Source organism: Elephantulus edwardii, unplaced genomic scaffold (assembly GCF_000299155.1).
Source record: "Elephantulus edwardii isolate Elephantulus edwardi_28Jun2011 unplaced genomic scaffold, EleEdw1.0 scaffold00146, whole genome shotgun sequence".
In the NCBI taxonomy this organism is placed as follows: Eukaryota; Metazoa; Chordata; class Mammalia; order Macroscelidea; family Macroscelididae; genus Elephantulus; species Elephantulus edwardii.
In genome coordinates, this window is record NW_006399896.1 from 6992406 (window position 1) to 7012149 (window position 19744).

The 19744-nt window shown below is 48.2% G+C and overlaps 1 protein-coding gene across 1 annotated transcript; it reads right to left on the bottom strand.

Annotated features, from left to right (window-relative positions):
* Positions 1 to 1370: 1370 nt before the first annotated feature.
* THAP7 (THAP domain containing 7) lies at positions 1371 to 3081 on the bottom strand. The gene is made up of 4 exons (XM_006894572.1): positions 3002 to 3081; positions 2491 to 2646; positions 2049 to 2177; positions 1371 to 1929 (listed from the first exon to the last, which is right to left on the bottom strand). Exons 1-4 carry the CDS (start codon positions 3079 to 3081, stop codon positions 1371 to 1373), a joined length of 924 nt encoding a protein of 307 aa, XP_006894634.1.
* Between the last annotated feature and the right edge of the window lie 16663 nt (positions 3082 to 19744).

The window sequence follows — 19744 nt, forward strand, 5'->3', positions numbered from 1 at the left end:
CCATGTTTCTGCCTCCTCCTTCCCAGAGCTGGGACCAGCCTGTCAGTGCCGTTCTCATCATGAGGGCGGACTGTGAACAGAACCCAGCCTGGGCTCAGGGCAGCCTTGCTCCTATGCCAGCACCTGGTTTCTGCGGAGGGTCTATTTAAGAAGCTGGAGTTAGGTGGTTGGATTCACTTTTCTACAGGGGCCCTGTGGGTGCACTCTTATCTGGGAACCAGAACCTTATCTTAGGCAGGCTGACCCCTGACAGGCTGATGTACTCTAATACCACAGCCAACATGAAAGGACCCACAACTGGGAGCTCACTGATCCTTGAGCCAAGGTTGGCAGCCAGCAGATCTGAGGAATGGGGATGGGAAGGTGGGCAGCAGTCGTAGGTCACACACTGAAGGAAAATGGAGTGGGAAGCAGGGGGCTCTCAATCACAGGAGTTCTTGCTGACCAGAGTGGATGACAGATGGGCCACCAGGAACCCTACAAAAACCTTACACCCAGGACAGCCTCCCCGCTCCCAGCACCTGCATGAACATGGTACTCACTAGTCTGAATATACAGTACCTCCCACCTTACATACCGGGCTGTTCGTTAAGAGGAAAGCCTGGATTCCCAGTGACAACAGAAGTGGTGAGGCCAGGACCACTACACAGTCCATACAACTGACATTTAAGAACAAGGCCATTGTAGAGTCCTCATTGTTTGGCCAGTACAGCCTGAGACTTGGACGGAGGGATACAGGTAGAGAGTAGGGGTTGGCCTGGAGTCTGGGACACAGTGGGATACCAGGCCCACACAGACACTGCTATGTCCAGTACCCATGGACGGTGAAAACCACTAGAGAATGGTGGTGTGTGGACTGGGCTTTGTACTTCCAGAGGGGCCAGCTTGCCAAAATCAAAGCAGTGTTAGAGCCCAAAGATAAAGTGCTTGGAGCTGCCCTTGCAATTAGAATACCTTGTCTCTTCAGACCCACATGGGATTTGGAGGGGACAGGACATACTTGAGCTAGGACTTGGTACACTCTCCTGATCCGCAGTGGGCTACAAGTGTGGGGACAAAAGGCATAGCTCTAGGAAGGCTTGAGGGCCTAGTATCAGTGTCAAGATATTGGGCTCCAGCATGAATCCGTCCCTAAGGGTGCAAAGGCTTTCTACCACCATGGACTGTAAGGTGCAGCCTACCACCCAAAGGGAAGGAAGTGGCAAGCTGGCTGGAGCCAGATAGCAGGTGTCCTGGTATCTGCTTTATTTTGAAATTTGGTTAAATCTGGTGGGCATGGCTCAGTTCAGGTCCCTCCTTCCTTTCTAGGCGGAAACGAAGGAATAGAGGCTGGTACTGCCCTCGGTTAGCTGGGCCCAGGTACCCATCGCTCAGGCCAGGCTGCCCAGCTGCATGGCAAAGTCCTGGACATGGGCCTTCAGAGTCTGCCTCGCGTCGGCCTGTGCCCGCTTCTCCCGCGCGCGCTCTTGCTGCAGCTTGGTGAGGCGCAGGCGCAGCCGCTGCTCCCGCCGCTTGCAGGCCTGCAGCTGGCGTTGGGCCTTGTCCAAGGCATTAAGGGCTGCCTCTGCCCGGCGCTTCCACAGCAGGGCGCTGCCCACCTGGTAGCTGTGCTCGTTCTGGATGTAGGCACCTGCGGGGGGTGGCAGGCGGAGCATGTAGGCGGAAGGGGACACGGGCCGAGGCTCCAGGGGAGAGTGCTGCTGATCAGCCTCCCGCTCAGAGGGCTGGGTGCTACAGCCTGCTTCATCTGCCTGGGCGCCCAGAGGCCCCAGAAGGTCAGAGAAGGGGCTGCTGAGGCCAGGCTCCAGCCTTCCAGCTGGCGAGGTACACAAAGCTGCAGGGGCTGAGGCCTCTTCCACTGGAAAGCACGGCACGTCCACGGGCAGTGGTGGGGAAAATGGACTTGGGTGTCCTTGCCCCTCAGAGCAGCTGTGGGGAGAAAGAATCTGCCAGGCGGGGCTCAGGTGCACAGCTCCTCCAGGGTGCGTACCCTAGAGGCCAGATGGTAAGTGAAAGCACACCCTCTGAAGTGCGCAGCACATACATACCGCTTCGGACATCGCGGGAGCCGATTTGCCGAGTAGCCACGGCCCTTGGGTTTAGATGCTGTTGGACGCAACTTGGAGAAAGATTCAAATATGGTGGGAACTGCCCCTTCCTTCAGCCGGTGATAACCGCTGTAGAAAAAGCAGCCCTGATGAACGAAGAGCAGGCCCTGACCCCCATGGTTGGACCCTGGATCAGAGTCCCCGAGAGCCCCCGCTATGCGGGGCAGGATCTGAGGATGAAGTTGCGCAGTGGACAGTCTCTCCCTCCTCCTGGTGCATGTGATGGGGTAGACTCCCCAGTGATGCCCCTCTGTGTCCCTGCGCTATGATCACGGTGGGAGCCACGCTAGTCCTTGGGACATCTGACCTAGGAGGCTGTCCTAGGGTCGCCCTCAGATCGCTGTTCCCACCCCCAATCCCGGGGGCCCCCGAGAAGGCCCACCTGATTCCCACCAGCTCGAAGCAGTTCTCCTCGAAGTGTTTGGAGCAGAAGTAGATGTATTCCGACGCCGGGTCCCACAGGCCCTGGCCGCTAGGGTCCAGACGCTGGCAGTTGGCCAACCACAAGCCTCGCCGGGGGCTGTCTTTCTTGGGGAGTCTGCGAAGCCACACAGTCCTGAGTGCCCGGCTGCCCGCTGCATGGGCTCATGCCGACCGAGGCCCGAGGCAGGATGCACAGGCGCAGCGCACAGCCCTGGGGAACACCGCCCGCCCGGGCACGGAGCAGTGGAGTCTAGAGGCCAGCAGCCGGTCCAGCGTCATCAAGCGGCGAGTTGGAGGGGAGCAGGCCTGCACTTCCCGCCCCTTCCTCATCCGGGTTCGGCTGGCACCAACCCCCACCCCGAGTTTGAGAATCGCCCCAGCAGAAGCAAGGCGCACGCGCAGCCGACGCGCGGGGCGGGTCTCCGCCATTTGCGCACACTAGGCTCTCCCGCGCCAGCGCGCACGCTGACCTGTGGAAGGAGATGCCGCGCTTGCGCGTCTCACGTGTGTCCCGTGTGCAGCAGCCAGCAGCCGAGCAGTGACGCGGCATCTGGGGGAGGGGCGGGAGCTCGGGCGACGGCTTCGGTCCGGGCCCGGAGGGAACTCGTCCCCCACCCGCCGCTCCGTATCCGAGGCCCCTGGATTGTCGGGGCTCTCCTAGCGCGACCTCACCACGGGCCAGCTTCGGTACCCCTGTCGGTACTCACGGTCTCGGCATGGCAATACCCTTGAAATCTCGCGAGAGCGGGAGCGCCGGAAGTCGGGGTTGAGACAGCGATGGGGTGCTCGTGGGGGTGGGGAGAGTTGCTCGCCTGGTTCTTTTTTCCGTTGCTTACGGGCTGCGTTCGTACACCAGCGCAGAAAACCGTAATCTTATTAGCGGTCAGGACGCCGGTCAGTCGCTGGCGCCAGGAACTTGCTTCTGGACACAGGCCGAGGTTAAGGGGGAGGTGCCCCTCGGTACCTGACTGCAAGGAGGGAACCTCTGCAGAATGGGGAGAAGTCGGGAAAACTGAGGTGCACCGTAGTGGTGGTGTAGTTGTGTGCCTTCGAGTCGGAGTCAACCCAGTCAGCCTCCAGTCGCTTTTCCAAGGGCTGTATCAGGTTTGGAGGAAGACTGATTAACCTGCGTTAACCTTGCTTGCCGAAACTGATGATGACTTGAAGCGCTTGCTTTAGCCTTCATTCTTGATTGAAGCTCAACATCAAGAAAATAAAGATTCTCACCACTGGGCTGATTGGCAGCATCATGATGAATGGCGAAGAGGCTGAGATTGCTAACAGGTTTAGTTTGCTAGGCTCCACGATCAATACTCTTGGTACCAGTAGACAGGAAATCAAAGGGTGAATTGCACTGGGAAAGTCGGCTGTTAGGGACCTCTCCAGAGTACTGAAGAGCAACAACCTCAGTCTGGAGAATAAGGTGCGCCTGATCCAGGCCATAGTCTTGCAATTACTTGCTTTGTGTCAGAAAGCTGGACGATGACTAGGGATGATAGAGGATTGATGGCTTTGAGCTGTGGTGCTGGACAAGAATATTGAATATACATACCATCGACTGCCTGGAGAACAAACAGGTTCGTCCTGGAGAGGTGAAACCAGGCTGCTTCTTGGAGGCAAGGATTCTGAAGTTTCGTCTGATATACTTTGGTCATGTTACAAGGAAGGGTCCATCATGCTTAGAAGGGCGGAGGAACAGAGAAAGAGAGGGAGATCATTGATGAGATGGATTGATTCAGTGACTCGCAGGGCAAGGAGGGCTACTCACCTGGTTAATTTGTCACGGCCGTAATCACACACCAACACAGGAAACCCTAATCTTACTAGCGGTCAGGACGCTGGTCAATCAATCCCTAGACTCACTAGAGAGTAGGTGTGTCAGAGACAGTAAAGTTGGCAAAGGATACAGGGCTATTGTACATGGGGTCACTATGAAAGCGACTTGAAGATAACAAATCACAAGGAGCAGCTGGCAGACTCAAACTCGGTACCTCTGCATTTGCAATGCAGCTTCATATTATTTGGTCATCAGAATCTGCTGCACCTGAGCGAGCCAGGCTTCCCTGATGAGCCTGTTGAAAAGCCACGCTGTGACCCTAAGTATTTTCCTCTGGACAAATTCCACTATCTTTATTTGCCAAACACCACCAAACATGCAGAGTTAACACCGCTGGTGGCCTAGTGGTAGGGAGTTGTGCTGTGAACCCAAAGACACACAGTTTGAATCTACCAGCTGCTCTGTGGGAGAAGGATGGCCAGTCTCCAATGATTTACAGCCTCTGAAACCCTGTTGGAGGGTCTGCTATGGGTGAGTTCCAACTCAGTTGCAAACAACAAGGGTTTAAGATGTTTATTTTAGACTATATCCCCCCAAATTTCCTTCAGCTGAGTTTTCTGAGGTCTTTTGAGGAATAATGTAGTAACCAAATTAATATGTGCATAGACATGCTTAATAATGTCTACTCTTTTTCAGAAAAAAATTATTTGCCCCTCTCAGAAACCACTCTATGAAACCTAGGCGGAGTGGAAATTTTGTCAAAAAGAAACACCATGGAGAAAGGAATTTTAATAGGTAAACCCTTCCTCAGCCTCTGCTTCCACAGAGTCCACGCTTCCCTCTTCATAATCCTCCTCCAATGCTGCCACATCCTCTCATGCCCTTCCTCCATGTCTTTGCCCATGTACCAGTGTACAAAGTCATGCCTGGCACACATGAGATAAAACTTGTGGTTCAGGCTTGCCCAGGATTGAGAAGCCAAATTTCATACTAAATATTTATTTTTTTCTTTAATTATATTTTATTAATTTTCATAAACATTTACAGAGATTTTGGGTTTCCATTCATACACCGAGGCACCATTCTCTCTACCCTCCTCCCAGTTTGTTCTTGTCCAAATGCCACAGTGCTTGTCAAAGCCAGTTCTGATTAATCTTCTTTGTCAGTGTGTCCTTTGCCATTCCCTATCACTCCTCCCTGAGAGAGACTTCACCCGAGTCATAAGGAAAAGGGGATGGCGTATTCTCTTAGCTACTTCCTGCTGAAAAGGGACGCTGTGGGTTTCAGGGTGAAGATCTTCTCTCACTACTCTAAAGGGCCCCTTTGGCAGTAGGAAACACATAGACTATTATGGAGATTGATTTTGGAATTTAGGTGCACTCTTACTGATTGTGCTTGGCCATACATGTTCATATCCTTGAAGATGTATCATGGGGGTGTTGCAACCTAGAAGACACAAATTTGACTAACAAGTTATAAGTACATGAGTCAAAAATTATGGAAAAGTAAAAGAAAAGATTCTTTCATTGTTCCACAGACCCCCCCGCCAGGTCCCCTCCACCATGCAGCCCTCGCTCTAGACTTCTGTGATGACAGAAACACCCAGTTATATATCTCTTTTAAACAGTTCCCTCCCTCCTCCGCCTCAGTGCAGCACACATCATTGAACCCATCTTACTCAGTCTCTCCCCAACCCCAAGGACAGTCCCATTCTACAACAGTGGCATCATGTAATATTTGTCCCTTTGTGACTGGGATATTTCACTCAGCATAATGTTCTCCAGAGTCAACCATTTTTAATAATATTGCATGAGTTCCTTGTTTTTTAATGCAGCATAGTATTCCATTGTGCGAATATACCACAGCTTCTCTAGCCATTCGTTTGTTGATGGGCACTTAGGTTGTTTCCAACTCCTTGCTATTGTGAACAAAACTGCAATAAACATGGGTGTACATATATCTGCTTGGATGTCAGCTATGGTCTCTTCAGGGTATATTCCCAGTAGTGGAATTGCTGGGTCAAATGGTATCTCTATTTGCAACTTTTTGAGAAAGCGCCATACTGCTTTCCACAGGGGTTGCACCATTTTACACTCCCACCAACAGTGAATCAGGGTTCCAGTTTCTCCACAACCTCGCCAGCATTTGTTGCTTGCTGTTCTGTTAAATTTTGCTATTTTGCCTGGGGTGAAATGATATCTCATAGTTGTTTTAATTTGCATCTCTCTTAGGGCTAGGAATTTTGAGCATCTCTTCATGTGCTTGTTAGCCATCTGAATGTCGTCTTCGGTGAAGTGCCTGTTCATATCCTGTGCCCATTTTACTATTGAATTATTTACCTTTATCTTGTTGTGGTGCTCAAGTATTTCATAAATTCTGGATATAAGTCCCTTATCTGATATGTTATTACCGAATACTTTTTCCCAGTCAGTGGCTTCCCTTTTTACCCTACTGGAGAAGTTTTTGGATGTGCATAGGGATTTGAGTCTTAGAAGATCCCATTCATCTATGTTATCTTCTCCTGGTTGTAGGCATACTAAATATTTGTAATAAACCAAATACTACTTCAAGTTACGAGGGAGGCAGATATAAGCTAGAATTCACCCTGGAGCACTAAGGCAATCCTTAAATGTTTACAGGTGTAGACATTAAGGCACTGCTTAAGCATTTGCAGGATTCTTGCATTGTATTTGCTAACCCCTCCCTACTGAGTCAAGCAGAAGGTTTTCAATAAAAAGAGCTTAGCTTCATTTGCATTGAATTTTCTTGGTGATTATTTCCCAGGCAGTTGTCATTAAAGACGCAGGGAAACTAATATCTATCGGTGCTTCAGTTCACTTCAATTGTTCCTGCTTCACCTCTGTTTTCTCCTACATTCTTGATGTTCTGTCTCATTATTACTTATTAATACACTTTACCCTTGGTCTGCAACACCCAGGACTTGATGGTAGCTGTAGTGTTGCTCAGCATGCACATGACCCATGCACCTTGGCTATGCCCCTCCCAGGGACTGGTAGTTAATGCTCACCTGTCAGACAAAGGAAAAGTCAAGATTTTAAGAGGTCTCAATAATGATAGTTTTTTAAAAAAATAAAGCTGTGAGCCTGGCTTAAACTATTGTAGATATAACACTAACTATGTCCCCAAAAATGAATGTATGGTTGCATATTATATGTATAGGAATCTTGGTAAAGGGTAGGTATGTTGTTTTGTGCCATCAAGCCACCTGTGACTCATAGTGACCCTGTGTACATTATTTCTGAAAGCTGCCCTATCCTGAGCCAATCTCATTGTCTCCAACAGACTTAATTCCATTTCTCCAGTTACTGAGGCTATCCATGTCATCCTGGGACTTCATCCCCTGTGCTGTCCCTCCACACTTAACACCCTTCCAAGAATGATGAACTGGTCCCTCCTGGCCACATGCTTAAAGTATGTGAGACAGCTTAAAATCCTTGTCTCCAGGGAGCAGCCTGGTTTCATCCTCTTCAGTACAGACCCATTTGGTCTAGCAGTCCATGGTATGTTTAACACTCTTCCAGCACCACAACCCCAGCTCTCTGATGCATAGCAAGTAATTGTGAAGACCATGGCCTGGATAAGGCACACTTTAGTCTCCAGGCTGACATCATTGCTCTTCAGTATTCTAGAGAGGTCTCTGACAGCAGACTTTTCCCAATGCAATTCATCTTTTGATTTTCTGACTGCTGGTGAAAAGTGTTGATTGTGGAACTCAGCAAGCTGAAGTTATCAACAATCTCTTCTCCATCCATCATGAAGCTGCTAATTGGCCCAGTGGTGAGAATATTTTCTTGATGTTGAGCTTCAATCCTTACTGAAGACTTAAGTCTTTGACCTGCAGCAAACGCCTCAGCCTCATGTTCTCAGTTTTAGCAAGCAAGGTTGTGTCATTTCAACTTCCTGGTTGCAATACTAGCTCACAAAAGCCAGGGGGCCCAGCTACACCACCACACGCCTCCGAAGTATGCCTCCCAGCTGAGTTTCTCGTTCTCACCTTGCAAAGTTTCACCCCCTCAAAAAAAGTCTGCTTAAGTCAAAAGATACGGTAATTCAACACAGAATAGAATGTTTCATTACTTTCCTGTAATCTGTGAATCTTGTATCTAAGATTTAATGAATACTTTCAAGTCAATGAAATCTGTTGTAGTTTTTACCCATGTCTTTGAGTCACTTGGAAAATAAATCTTCAGAGGTGGCAGAAATAAAAAGCTGTCAGACAGCAAGAAGTAAACAGGTTGTGTGTGGTCAGGCTAGCAAATCCAAATGGGGAAAGACCCACATTTCTGTTGCATTATTACATGTCATTTTCAAACTGGAATAATGGAACTTGGAATATCCCAACTACCCACCACTTTACAGATGGATGCACTGGAGCTCATAATGTGACAGCTATAGCTCATGTTTGAAGCATAGTTTAAAGCAGTAAATCAAATGTTATGTACCATCAAGTCAACTACAACTCATAGTGACCCTATGCACAATAGCTCTGAACCCTGCCTTACCCTCCGATAATCCCACTATTGGATAATCCCACCTATCCCCATTACCACAGTGACTGTGTCAATCCATCTCATCCTGGTCTTCCTCTCGCATTGTTCCTCCACCCTTCCAAGTATGTCCTTCTCCAACCACTGGTCACTCCTGGCAACATGCTTAAAGTATGGGAGATGGAACATCAAAATCCTTGCCTCCAGAGAGCAACTTGGTTTCATCCTCTCTGGGACAGACCTGTTTGTTCTTTTGACCATCCATGGTATGTTCAATACTTTTCTCCAGCATTACAACTCAAGGACATCAATTCTTCTATCATCCTTAGTCATCATCCAGCTCTCTGATGCATAGCAAGTAAGTGTGAAGACTGGCCTGCATCAGGCGCACTTAGGCTCTAGAGTGACATCATTGCTCTTTAGCACTCTGGAGAGGTCCCTGAAAGCAGATTTTCTGAATGCAATTTGTCTTTTGATTTCCTGACTTCTTGTACCAAGAGTTGTGTTGATGGAGGAACTGAGTCACATTTAATTCTTAACAAACTCAGTCTCTTCTCCATCTATCATGGTGCTGCCAGTTGGTCCAGTGGTGAGAATCTTTGTCTCTTGATGTTGAGCTTCAATTCATATTTAAGACTACAGTACTTGATCTTCTGAAGCAAATGCTTCAGGTCTTCCTCAGTTTTGGCAAGTAAGGTTGTGTCATCTGCATAACATAGGCTGTTTATGAGTCTTCCTCCAATCCTGATGCCAAATTCCTCCTCATAAAATCCAGCCTCCTTAATGAACTGTTCTGAATATAGATTGAAAAGGTATGGAAATAGGATGCATCCCTGACACACTCCTTTCCTGATTTTTGTTTCCTTGCTCTGTTTGATGATTGCTTCCTGTATGATGTATAGGTTTCACATGGGTAGAGTCAGGTGTTGTGGGGGGAGGGGTTAACAAAGGAGCTACAAAGTTAATGAACCGAAGTCGGACTATGAGATTTAGCCTGATAATCACAATAGGTCTTAGAGGTTGACAGTCTATAATCTTGTCTCAAAATACATGTTTTTCTTTTGGTAAATATTTTACTGTGAAACTGAAGATGACTAAGGGAGCCACTGGAAATTATTAAGTGTACCAGACAGCATGGCCACCAGGTTTGAAAAATGTCAGTGACCTGGCAGTTCTCACTTCCACAATTAACTCTGCTTAATGAAATTTAATTTCTATTTACAGAAACTTATAAATTACGCAAAATGATGAAATGTCTTTAAGAAGCATTCTAACAGGAGTGGTTGGAACCAAAAAACAACACAAACATAAGTCAGTCACTAAAGAATATTCACGGCTAGTCAGTTGGTTACTTTTCTGTTGTACGGTTTCTCTTTTCTCCTTAAAAACTCACTGTAATGCACCCACAAGGTTTTTGAACAAAGTTCTCCCTGCACAGCTCCACAGCTTGAATAAAAACCTATACTTTTCATTCTTTTTTCCATTATTTTGACAGTGAGATACTCCACAGGGATAGGTTGGGAAGGTAGGAATGATGATGGGAAATGAGGCTTATAAAAAAACTTACACAGACCCAGATTACCCTGGTTTGAGAATACCAACACGGCCTTCACTGCTTGCATGGGGTTTCTGGATACCTAGAAATACACACACACACTTGAGAGGATCTGAGGCAGGGAGGCCGAGAGAGCAACTCAAAAGAGAAAGAGGGATTGTCTGATGATCAGGTCATGGTCATCCCAAAATTCCACTGAGAAGGTGCATTCATTTGAGAGAATATCCTGATCGAGGATGCCGACCAGGACACAAGAAAAGGAAATGGACACTGACTAAGCCCACCTTGTTCTGCTGAGCTCTGTGCAAAAGACATCATGAAGACAGAGAGACACATCCTTGCTCCTGAAAAGACCAAACGTTAGAGGGATTGGGGAAAAGAAAACATAAAAACGCTGGAGGCTGGGAGTGGGAATTACATCTGAGCTGAGTTTTACAGGGGCTGTTGTTGCTGGGTGTGGTTGAGTTGAGTACAACTCATAATGACCCTCAGAACAACAGATCTGAACTTTGTCTTATCCTGTACCATCCTCACAATCCCTGACATGTTTGAACCCACTGCTGCAGTTATAAGGGGAGGAGGGTAGGCCAGGCTGGGCATTCTGCTGGAGTAAAGGTGGAAGTAAGGTGAGAAGCAGCACCGTGTCATTTGGGCTGAGAGTGAAGAAGCGAAAGGTAGACATAATGCAGTAGTTGTGGCTCAAAGGCTGGCTGGGCCCTGAAGACAGTGCTGAAGTATTAAAAGCAGGGAGTGGTTTTAGAGGGTCACCTGACTGCAGGTCAAAACGCAAACTTGGAGAATCTCATGACCAGCAAAGAAGAGCAAAAGGATGCATCACACCCTTCAAGGGTCAGAATTCTTGCATCAGCCAGGCTTACAGGACAGCAGCAACAGCCAAAGCAGAGAACCAGACCTGATATGAAGTAGAGCCAACCTTGGCACTGCTACCCCATAGAGCCAGAGCGAGGAGGTGGCCAAAGATTGCTGGAGGACCGGGGGGTGGGAGTGGAAAAGAGCCCTAACTGGCAGGACTTAAGAGCCCAAAGCTGTGAAGCTGAAGGCTGAGGTGCCTGTGAGCACATGCTGAAGGCTGTCCTCACCTCCAGTCCTATTTGTAATTGCTCATATGCTAAGCATTAGAGAAGTCATTTTACATGTTAGCATTGTTGTTGTTGTTATGTGCCATCGAGTCACCTGTGACTCATAGTGACTCTATGTACAACAGCCCAAACCCTGCTCTATCCTGTGCCAATCTTATGTCTCTGACACAGCCATCCCCATTACCCCAGTCACTGAATCAATCCACCTCATAGAGGGTCTTCCTCTCCAGCACTGTTCCTCCACCCTCCCAAGCATGATGTCCCTCTCCAAAAACTGGTCCCTCCTTGTAACATGTCCAAAGTATGTCAGACAAAGTTTCAGAATTCTTGCCTCCAAGGAGCAGCCAGGTTTAACCCTCTCTGGGACGAACCTGTTCATTTTCTTAGCAGTCCATGGTATATTCAATACTCTTCTCCAACGCCACAGCTCAAAGGCACCAATTCTCCTTCTATCCTCCCTAGTCATTGTCCAGCTGTCTGATGCATAACAAGTTATTGCAAAGACCATAGCTTGTGTCAGTCACACCTTAGTCTCCAGACTGACATCATTGCTCTTCGGTACATTGGAGAAGTCTCTGACGTTAGACTTTTCCAACACAAAACATCTTTTAATTTCTTGGCTGCTGGTGCCAAAAGTGTTGATTGTTATCATTAGAGAAACTGTTTTGTATATTAGCATTAGACAAGCCATTTTGTTCTGACAGCCATTTTTAAAAATGCATGCCTTAATAATTTTGGCAATAATATGTGAAACCAAGTCTCTCCTTGGAGGCTAGGATTTTGAAGCTCCATCTCACATACTTTGGGCATGTGGCCAGGAGGGACTAGTCCTTGGAGAAGGACATCATGCTCAGAATGGTGGACAGTCAGTACAGAAGAAGACCCTGGATGATATGGATTGAGACAGTAACTGGAGTAATGAGGGTAGGTATGTCAGAGTCAGTGAGACTGAATCAGGACAGGGCAGGCTTCAGAGCTGCTGTACTTAAGTTTACAATGAGTCACAGGCGACTCAGTGGCACATAACAATAATCCTAAGGGGCAGAAAGGTATCAGGGACTAGAACTGCTAGAGAGGTAGCTCTCTGGGTGAAGTGAGTTCTCTTGGGCTTGCCAGTGTCTGACCTGCCTGTGGGACTTACAGGGAGATCACCCAGAAAGGGGCTGTTAATTCTAGCCAAGCTTCCAGGGTCTGGATTTAAGCAAGCTGGGGAAGAACAGTGGACCTCTAGCCGGTAAAGACTCCATGGCTATATCCTAGAGGGGAAAATGTGTCTAAGATTCAAATTCTATGCTGGTGTTGTTATGTACCATTGAGTTGGACCCAACTCGTAACTGCCCCACTAGCAGGTTTTTCGATGATAAATCACACAGGAGGAGATGTCCATCTTTCTCCCATGGAACAGCAGGTGAGTTTGAACTACCTGCCTTTGGGTTGGCAGCACAACTCTCAGTCACAACCACTCTCCTGTGGAAGTTTCTGTACCTGTGCACCTAGGGTGGCGCACCAGGTCCTTGAACAGCCAGCTAGGTGCACTTATCCAAGACAATGGCTAAGAATAAACAAAGAGAGCAAAAGGCCAGGAATGTGTTTCAGATAGTGAGCCTGAAGGCTAAAAACAAAGTCAAGCCAGACACTACAAATCTTACTTGATGGTGCTAATGAGAAACCTATACTTGGATTAAGAGGCAGTCATCAGAGCAGAGCAAGGAAACACTGCATGGTTCAAAATTGGCATACGACAGGGATGTGTTCTGTCTCCATACCTTTTCAACCTGTATGCAGAACAGATTATCTGGGAGGCTGGGCTCTATGAGGAGAAATGTGGCATCGAAATTGGTGAAAGATCTATCAACAATCTGCATTAGGCAGATGACACAACCCTGCTTGCTGAAAATGAGGAGGACCTGACGAGCTTGCTGCAGAGGGTCAGGGACTGTAGCCTCCAATATGGGTTGAGGCTCAATGTTCAAGAAGACAAAGATTCTCACCACTGGACCAACTGGCAGCATCAGGATAGATGGTGAAGGGATTGAGATTGTTCACAGCTTTAGTTTGCTTGACTCCACTGTCAACACTCTTGGCACCAGTAGCCAGGAAATTTAAAAAGGTATTGCCATGGGGAAAGTGTGTTGTTAGGGACCTCTCCAAAGTACTGAAGGGCAATGGTGTCTCTCTGGAGACTAAGGTGCATCTGATACAGGTCATGGTCTTTGCAATCACTTGTTATGCATTAGAGAGTTGGGCAATGACTTAGGGAGGTTAGAAGGAAAATTGATGCCTTTGAGCTTTGGTGCTGGAGAAGAGTATTGAGTGTACCATGGACTACTAGGAAAACAAACAGACTCATCCTGGAAAAGATTAAACCAGGCTGCTCCTTGGAGGCAAGGATTCTGGGGCTTCGTCTGACATACTTTGGACATGTTGTGAGGAGGGACCGGTCCTTGGAGAGGGACATCATGCTTGGGAGGGTGGAGGGACAGTGCAGGAGGGGAAGACCCTCTATGAGGTGGATTGATTCTGTGACTGAGGTAATGGGGGTAGGTGTGTTAGATTGGCACGGGAAAGAGCAGAGTTTAGGGCTGTTGTCCATAGGGTCGCTTTGAGTCGCAAGCGACTCTATGGCACATAACAACATAATGAAAAAACCAACAGAGTAAATAACGCTTTTATAGATATACAAAAGGAACTTTCACACTTCCCAAGAAACCTTTCCCGTGAACCTCTGCAGAAACAATTGGCTCTCCAACAGCAGCATGAAAAAGGACCAGCGAATGTTGACAAGGTCACACTACTAGCAGCTTTGTTAAAATAACTGATAATGCTGCATCAGGCCTTAGCACCTCACCCTCAAAAAGACCAATAAAATTAATGCTGTATACCAAAAAATCCCAACATTCTATGTTGTTCTTCTTGTTGTATACCATTGAATTGGAATTGACCTCATAGCTGACCCTCCAGTGGGTTTTCAGAGGCATTAAATCTCACTAGAGGAGATAGCCCATTCTTCTTCCATGGAGTAGCTGGTGGATTTGAACCACCTCTTAAAACAAAATTTAAGATGGATTATTCCAGAATGAGAGGAAGCCCCCAGTAGTACTGAAGCAGGTCTGATGGAAGAAAGGGAGGAATGAGAAGCCTCAGGACAGGAGAGTCTGGGACAGGACTTGGACCAGACCACATGTGAAGGATGGGTTTGTTGGAGCTGGTGGGTTCCAATAGCCAGAGAGGCACCTCCTTTGGGTTAGCAACATAGCTCCCTCTGGACTAAGCCACCAGAACCCCGTCCTTCACGACTATCCTGAGTCCCATCCTTCACGTCTAGCCTGAACCCCCTCCTTCACGTCTAGGCTGAGTCCCGTCCTTCACGTCTAGCCTGAACCCCCTCCTTCACGTCTAACCTGAGTCCCCTCCTTCACGACTGTCCTGAACCCCCTCCTTCACGTGTAGCCTGAGTCCCCTCCTTCACGTCTAGGCTGAGTCCCGTCCTTCATGTCTAGCTTGAACCCCCTCCTTCACGTCTAGCCTGAGTCCCCTCCTTCACATCTAGCCTGAACCCCGTCCTTCACGTCTAGCCTGAACCCCCTCCTTCACGTCTAACCTGAGTCCCCTCTTTCACATCTTGCCCGAGTCCCCTCCTTCACGTCTAGGCTGAGTCCCATCCTTCACGTCTAGCCTGAATCCCCTCCTTCACGTCTAGCCTGAGGGAAAAGATGGACATCTCCTCTCATGCACTACAGCCTCTAAGAAGCTGCTGGTGGATCAGCTATGAGTCAAGTCTGACTCAACGGCTTGAGCAGTGGAGAGAGATGGTGAATATTTGCAAGAAGAAAAGTACTGTTAAGGGGAGACCACCAGGCCCTTACCTGAGACCCACTGCTCCCTGCGGGCTCTCTTCCTGAGTTCCCTTCCCAGCTGGGCTGTGGGGCCAGCATGCACCACGACTAAGGGCTGGGAGGTGTGATAAGGGAGGGGTGCAGGGATGTGCTGGGCCTCCCTCATCTGGCTGGCACTCACAAGAGTCTTCAGCGTCTGGTCCAGACTCACGCTCAGGGCTCTGACTGATGAGTAGTTGTTTCAAGCTCCCTGAAGCTGTGTGGTCAGGGGTTGCCCCATATCTGCCTCTTTCTCAGGCATAGTCAGACAGATCTGCTACTCCATCCATTCTTGCTCCAGGGATTCAGATTGTGTTAATGCCTAAAAGGTGATATTGAACCTGGCTTATCCTGGTTCCTATGTTCAGCAAACACTCTAGTCACATCCCTGCCCCATGCTCTGCCCCTGGCCTTTGCGTTCTGGCCCTGCAGACTCATTTCACTGACGATCCTCACTAGTCTGGTCTTCTCACCCTGAGTCTGGTTCTTCAAACGCCTGAATCCAAACACTAGGCCTTAGTACTGCTCTTGGCCAGTCTCAAGAGCCATGCCCACACTTGTCTGACCTCACTGACTGGTTCTCACAGCAATAGCTGGGTTTGGTAACATACCTAGTCTTGGCCCATTCCATTTCCTCTAGGCTTGTGGCCCAGCTCTGGTCACCCCTTCAGGCCTGGAGTAGCACCTCCCACATAGCAGGTTCCCATAGTCCTCTGCCGGGTATCACAGCCTGTCCTGCTCTACCTAGACTTCTCTACCAAGACAAAGAAAACCCACTCTCACTCAGCTCTGCTGGCAGGGCTGTACACACGTGTTTGCTATTCCCATGTGGCCCAAATATAAGTGAACTAGTATGGGAAGCCAAACTTTATACCAAACATTATATGAAAACCCTTGTTCAGGAATTGAAGGAATTACAGATATATAAGTTAGGATTTCTCTTGTGGCAGATCCTAGAAAATGAGCTGTTTGTTCCCTGCAAGACAGGAGACAGCAAGGGGACCCCTACAGAGGGAGTGTTACTTCCTGAGCTAGAGTTCACCCTGAGGCATCAAGGTTAATAGTTAAGGATAAACCAAATTCTTGCATTTGTAAACCCCTCCTTCCTGAGTCAAGCAGAAGGTTTTCAATAGAAAGAGCTTGGCTTCATTTACATTTAATTCTCTTTGTGATTTACTTCCTGATAATTTTCAATAAAGATACAGAGAAGCTTGACTTGGGGTCTTCAGTCAAGAACTGCTGGCCCCCTGTTTTATGCTCTCTGCTCTATCACATTCCTGGCTGTTTGTCTCTTTATTAATAATTATAAAATTATTCCATTCTTTGGGACCCTCGGTCTGCAACAAACTAGAGTGAGGGAAGCAGAGTTGAGGTTCTTGGATTTTGACTTATTATGGATTGAGACCCTGTTTAGAAATATTCTTGAGATCCAAGATGGCAGCGGAGGCAGAGACAGCGTGGTGAGCTGCGGGAGCAGTGAACACTTAAAGCAGGGCCATTATGGCCTCCTACAGACTTCGGCTTATTGATAATTGAACACTTAAAACAGTTGATGATTGGCCCTCAGTGAAGATCGAGGCTCAACAACAGGAATTCAAGGATTCCCAAGGAGGAATCGGTGAGTCTTATGGCTTCCAACCCCCTCCCGCAGAGCCTGCGCTGCTCTGCACAGCCCCTGCAGCTCCGTGAGGCTTCCACAGCCAGAACCAATGGATTCCCTCACCCAGGATGGATCCTGGGCACCGGTCCTCCTCAAGACTGGTACAGTGAAGCCACCACACTGCCGCAAGGTGGACTTGTTCTGGAGAGAATTCTTGGAGCTAGGATGGTGGCAGTGGGGGAAGCGGGCACCCACCGGCCGCCTGCACAAGAGGCGCCGTGCACCTGCCGAGCGCCCGTGCGGTGGGGTGGGGGGATGCGCCCCCAACGGCCACCTGTCCTGAGGGGGGCTGCGCATCCCCCGCCGGCCACCTGTGTGGGGAGGAGGGGCACGCCCTCTGGCCTCCTGCGTAGGAGGTGGGGAATGGGATGCATGCCCACCATCTGCAGGTTTGGGTTTCCTTGGACAGGCCAAAGAAGACAATTACCTATACAAAGGATTGCTGAAAGTCACTGTGAGTCTGATGACCTTAACAGTGGCAGCATGCACAAGAGGACCTACATCCTAAATGCACCACGTATTTTGTTCTGTTGAATGCTTCTGCCAAAAGATGGTTAGACCTGAGGGGAGTCTATTCACAATTCTCAGGTTCCCTTTATCATATATAAAGGGGGAGGGCAGTGACACCTACTTCAAAATATAGTATGACCACTTATGAGGGGTGTAAAAGTAGCAGTGCTGAAACGGGAGACACTATCTCTGACCACAGAGTCCTCAGTCAGGCGAGGGGACCAGTCTGGGGTAGGGGCAATTGGAGGGGGAGTATACCAGCCAGCTCCTGGAGGGTGTTGCCCTGCTCAGGATGGGCTGCCCTCGGCCCCCGGCTTGGGGCGAGCGGTCATGGCCCTAAGGGTGAGCTCCTCAGTCCCCAGATTGTGCCATCTGACCCCTGGGTGGGGAAGGGGAAAAAAAGAAAAAAAAAAAAAGAATGCCTAGGGTATCCAGAGAATGTTACCTAAGCCACCTTCTGCCACCCTCCTCCCCAGTAAACCTGAAAGCAATACCCTCAAAGCCCTTCTATTTGTAACTCATAAGTTTGTTCTCTCTAGGTTTGCTCCCTTTCCTATAGGTAACCTTAACACTGAGTTATACTCCAGAATTGACCCTGAACCCAGTGCCAGTGACAAAAAGGAAATACAGCTGACAGCTAAGGAAGCAAAGGAGGATGGAGCCTCTGGGTTCAACCAGCCATCCCCACTGGACCCACCTGAGAAAACACTTTGCAGTCCAGAGGGGAGCAAATGACAGGAAAATATCTTCTAACAGAGCAAGAAGGCAAGCAGCTTCAACCCAAGACCACCAGTAAGGAGATAAAGCATCCTCCCTTCCCCCCTTTACATCTACGCCCCTGTTCAGCATGAAGAAGCCAGAGAGTCGGCATCCAAAGAACTATAAAGGCAGGAGCTGTTGCCTGGGAGACCCTGCCCCACAGAGAGCAGGCTGAGTGACAGACTGGGCAGGGCTCCTCGTACCTCCAGTCCCCTGGCAAGGGCTACAGCTACTGAGCCTCAGGGGTGATTCCAGCTCATGTTAAGCTCACTGAGTCCTGCGTTTTCTGCCAGGGTTGGTCCAAGGAGTTCCCCTTTTAGAAACACCAAGAGAAGCTTCGTTTTTTCTATTCACTCACTCCACAAGGAAACGTCAAGTACAAATGGAAACCTGCCCACACCAGCATTTACTGCAGCACTTCACAACAATCCAAAAGTGGATGCAAAGAAATCTCCATCTGGACATAACTGGATAGACAGAACGGGATCTAGGCACACTCTTTCTGCCAGAAGGAGAACAATGCCACATAACATGAGCTTTGGAACATACTGTGGAGCAAAACAAATAAAGCACACAGTATGATCTCAGTTATATAAAATAGGCAAATACTTGGAAATCAAAGATTATTGGTGGCTTGGAGAGGTGAACGGGCATTTTGCTTAGGGGCAGAAATGGCAGAGTGATTTGGAAAAGGATGGCAGGAATGGTTGCACAGTTCAAATACAGTCAACATTACTGAGTTGTACATGCAGAAATTGTTGACATGGTAGGCATTTTGTCATATCCATATACATAAAAAAATAAACAAAATGTTGATACTCATGTCTGCTGCATCCAGGGTCTTTTCTGGGTACAGGGCCCCAGAAATTAATTCAATATGGACCCTGTCTCAGCCTCAAAGAGCTTGCATTTAATGAGGCAATAACATCCTAACATCAAGAAATCAAGTGGTCCTCACCACTGGGTCAATAGACAACATATGATAGATAGAGAAAGGACTGAACTTGTCACTGATTTCATTGTTCTTGGATCCACAATCAACACCCTTGGCACCACCAGTCAAGAAATCATATTACATTGAGCAAGTCCACTGTCAGGGACCTCTCCAAAATACTGAAGAGCAAGGATGTCAGTTTGAAGACTAAGGTGCATCTGATTCAAGCTTTTCTATGTATCTGAGTTCTGAAAGAACTGATTGATGCCTTTGAGTTGTGGTGTTGAAGAAGAGTACTGAATATTCTATGGCCTGGCAAAAGAATGAACAGATATATCTTGGAAAGGGTAGAGCCAAAATGCTCCTTGGAGCCAAAGATGAGTTACAGGAATCCAATTTCAGATATACAAAAGGAAGGCCTTTCTCATCCTTCAGTGTTCCGCAAAGGTGCTGCACCATTCATTTTCAATTTCACTGCTCCTTTGAAACTTCATCTCACATACTTTGGGCATGTTGAAAGGAGATGCTATTCTTT

Bases quoted from the DNA above. Each gene is read 5' to 3' on its own strand.
- THAP7 (XM_006894572.1), bottom strand. From the start codon at position 3,081: ATGCCGCGTCACTGCTCGGCTGCTGGCTGCTGCACACGGGACACACGT. The intron at 2,178-2,490 runs GTGGGCCTTCTC...CTTTTTCTACAG, and splicing joins TTCGAGCTGGTGGGAATCAG to CGGTTATCACCGGCTGAAGG. The intron at 1,930-2,048 runs GTATGTATGTGC...TTCTCCCCACAG, and splicing joins CTCCCGCGATGTCCGAAGCG to CTGCTCTGAGGGGCAAGGAC.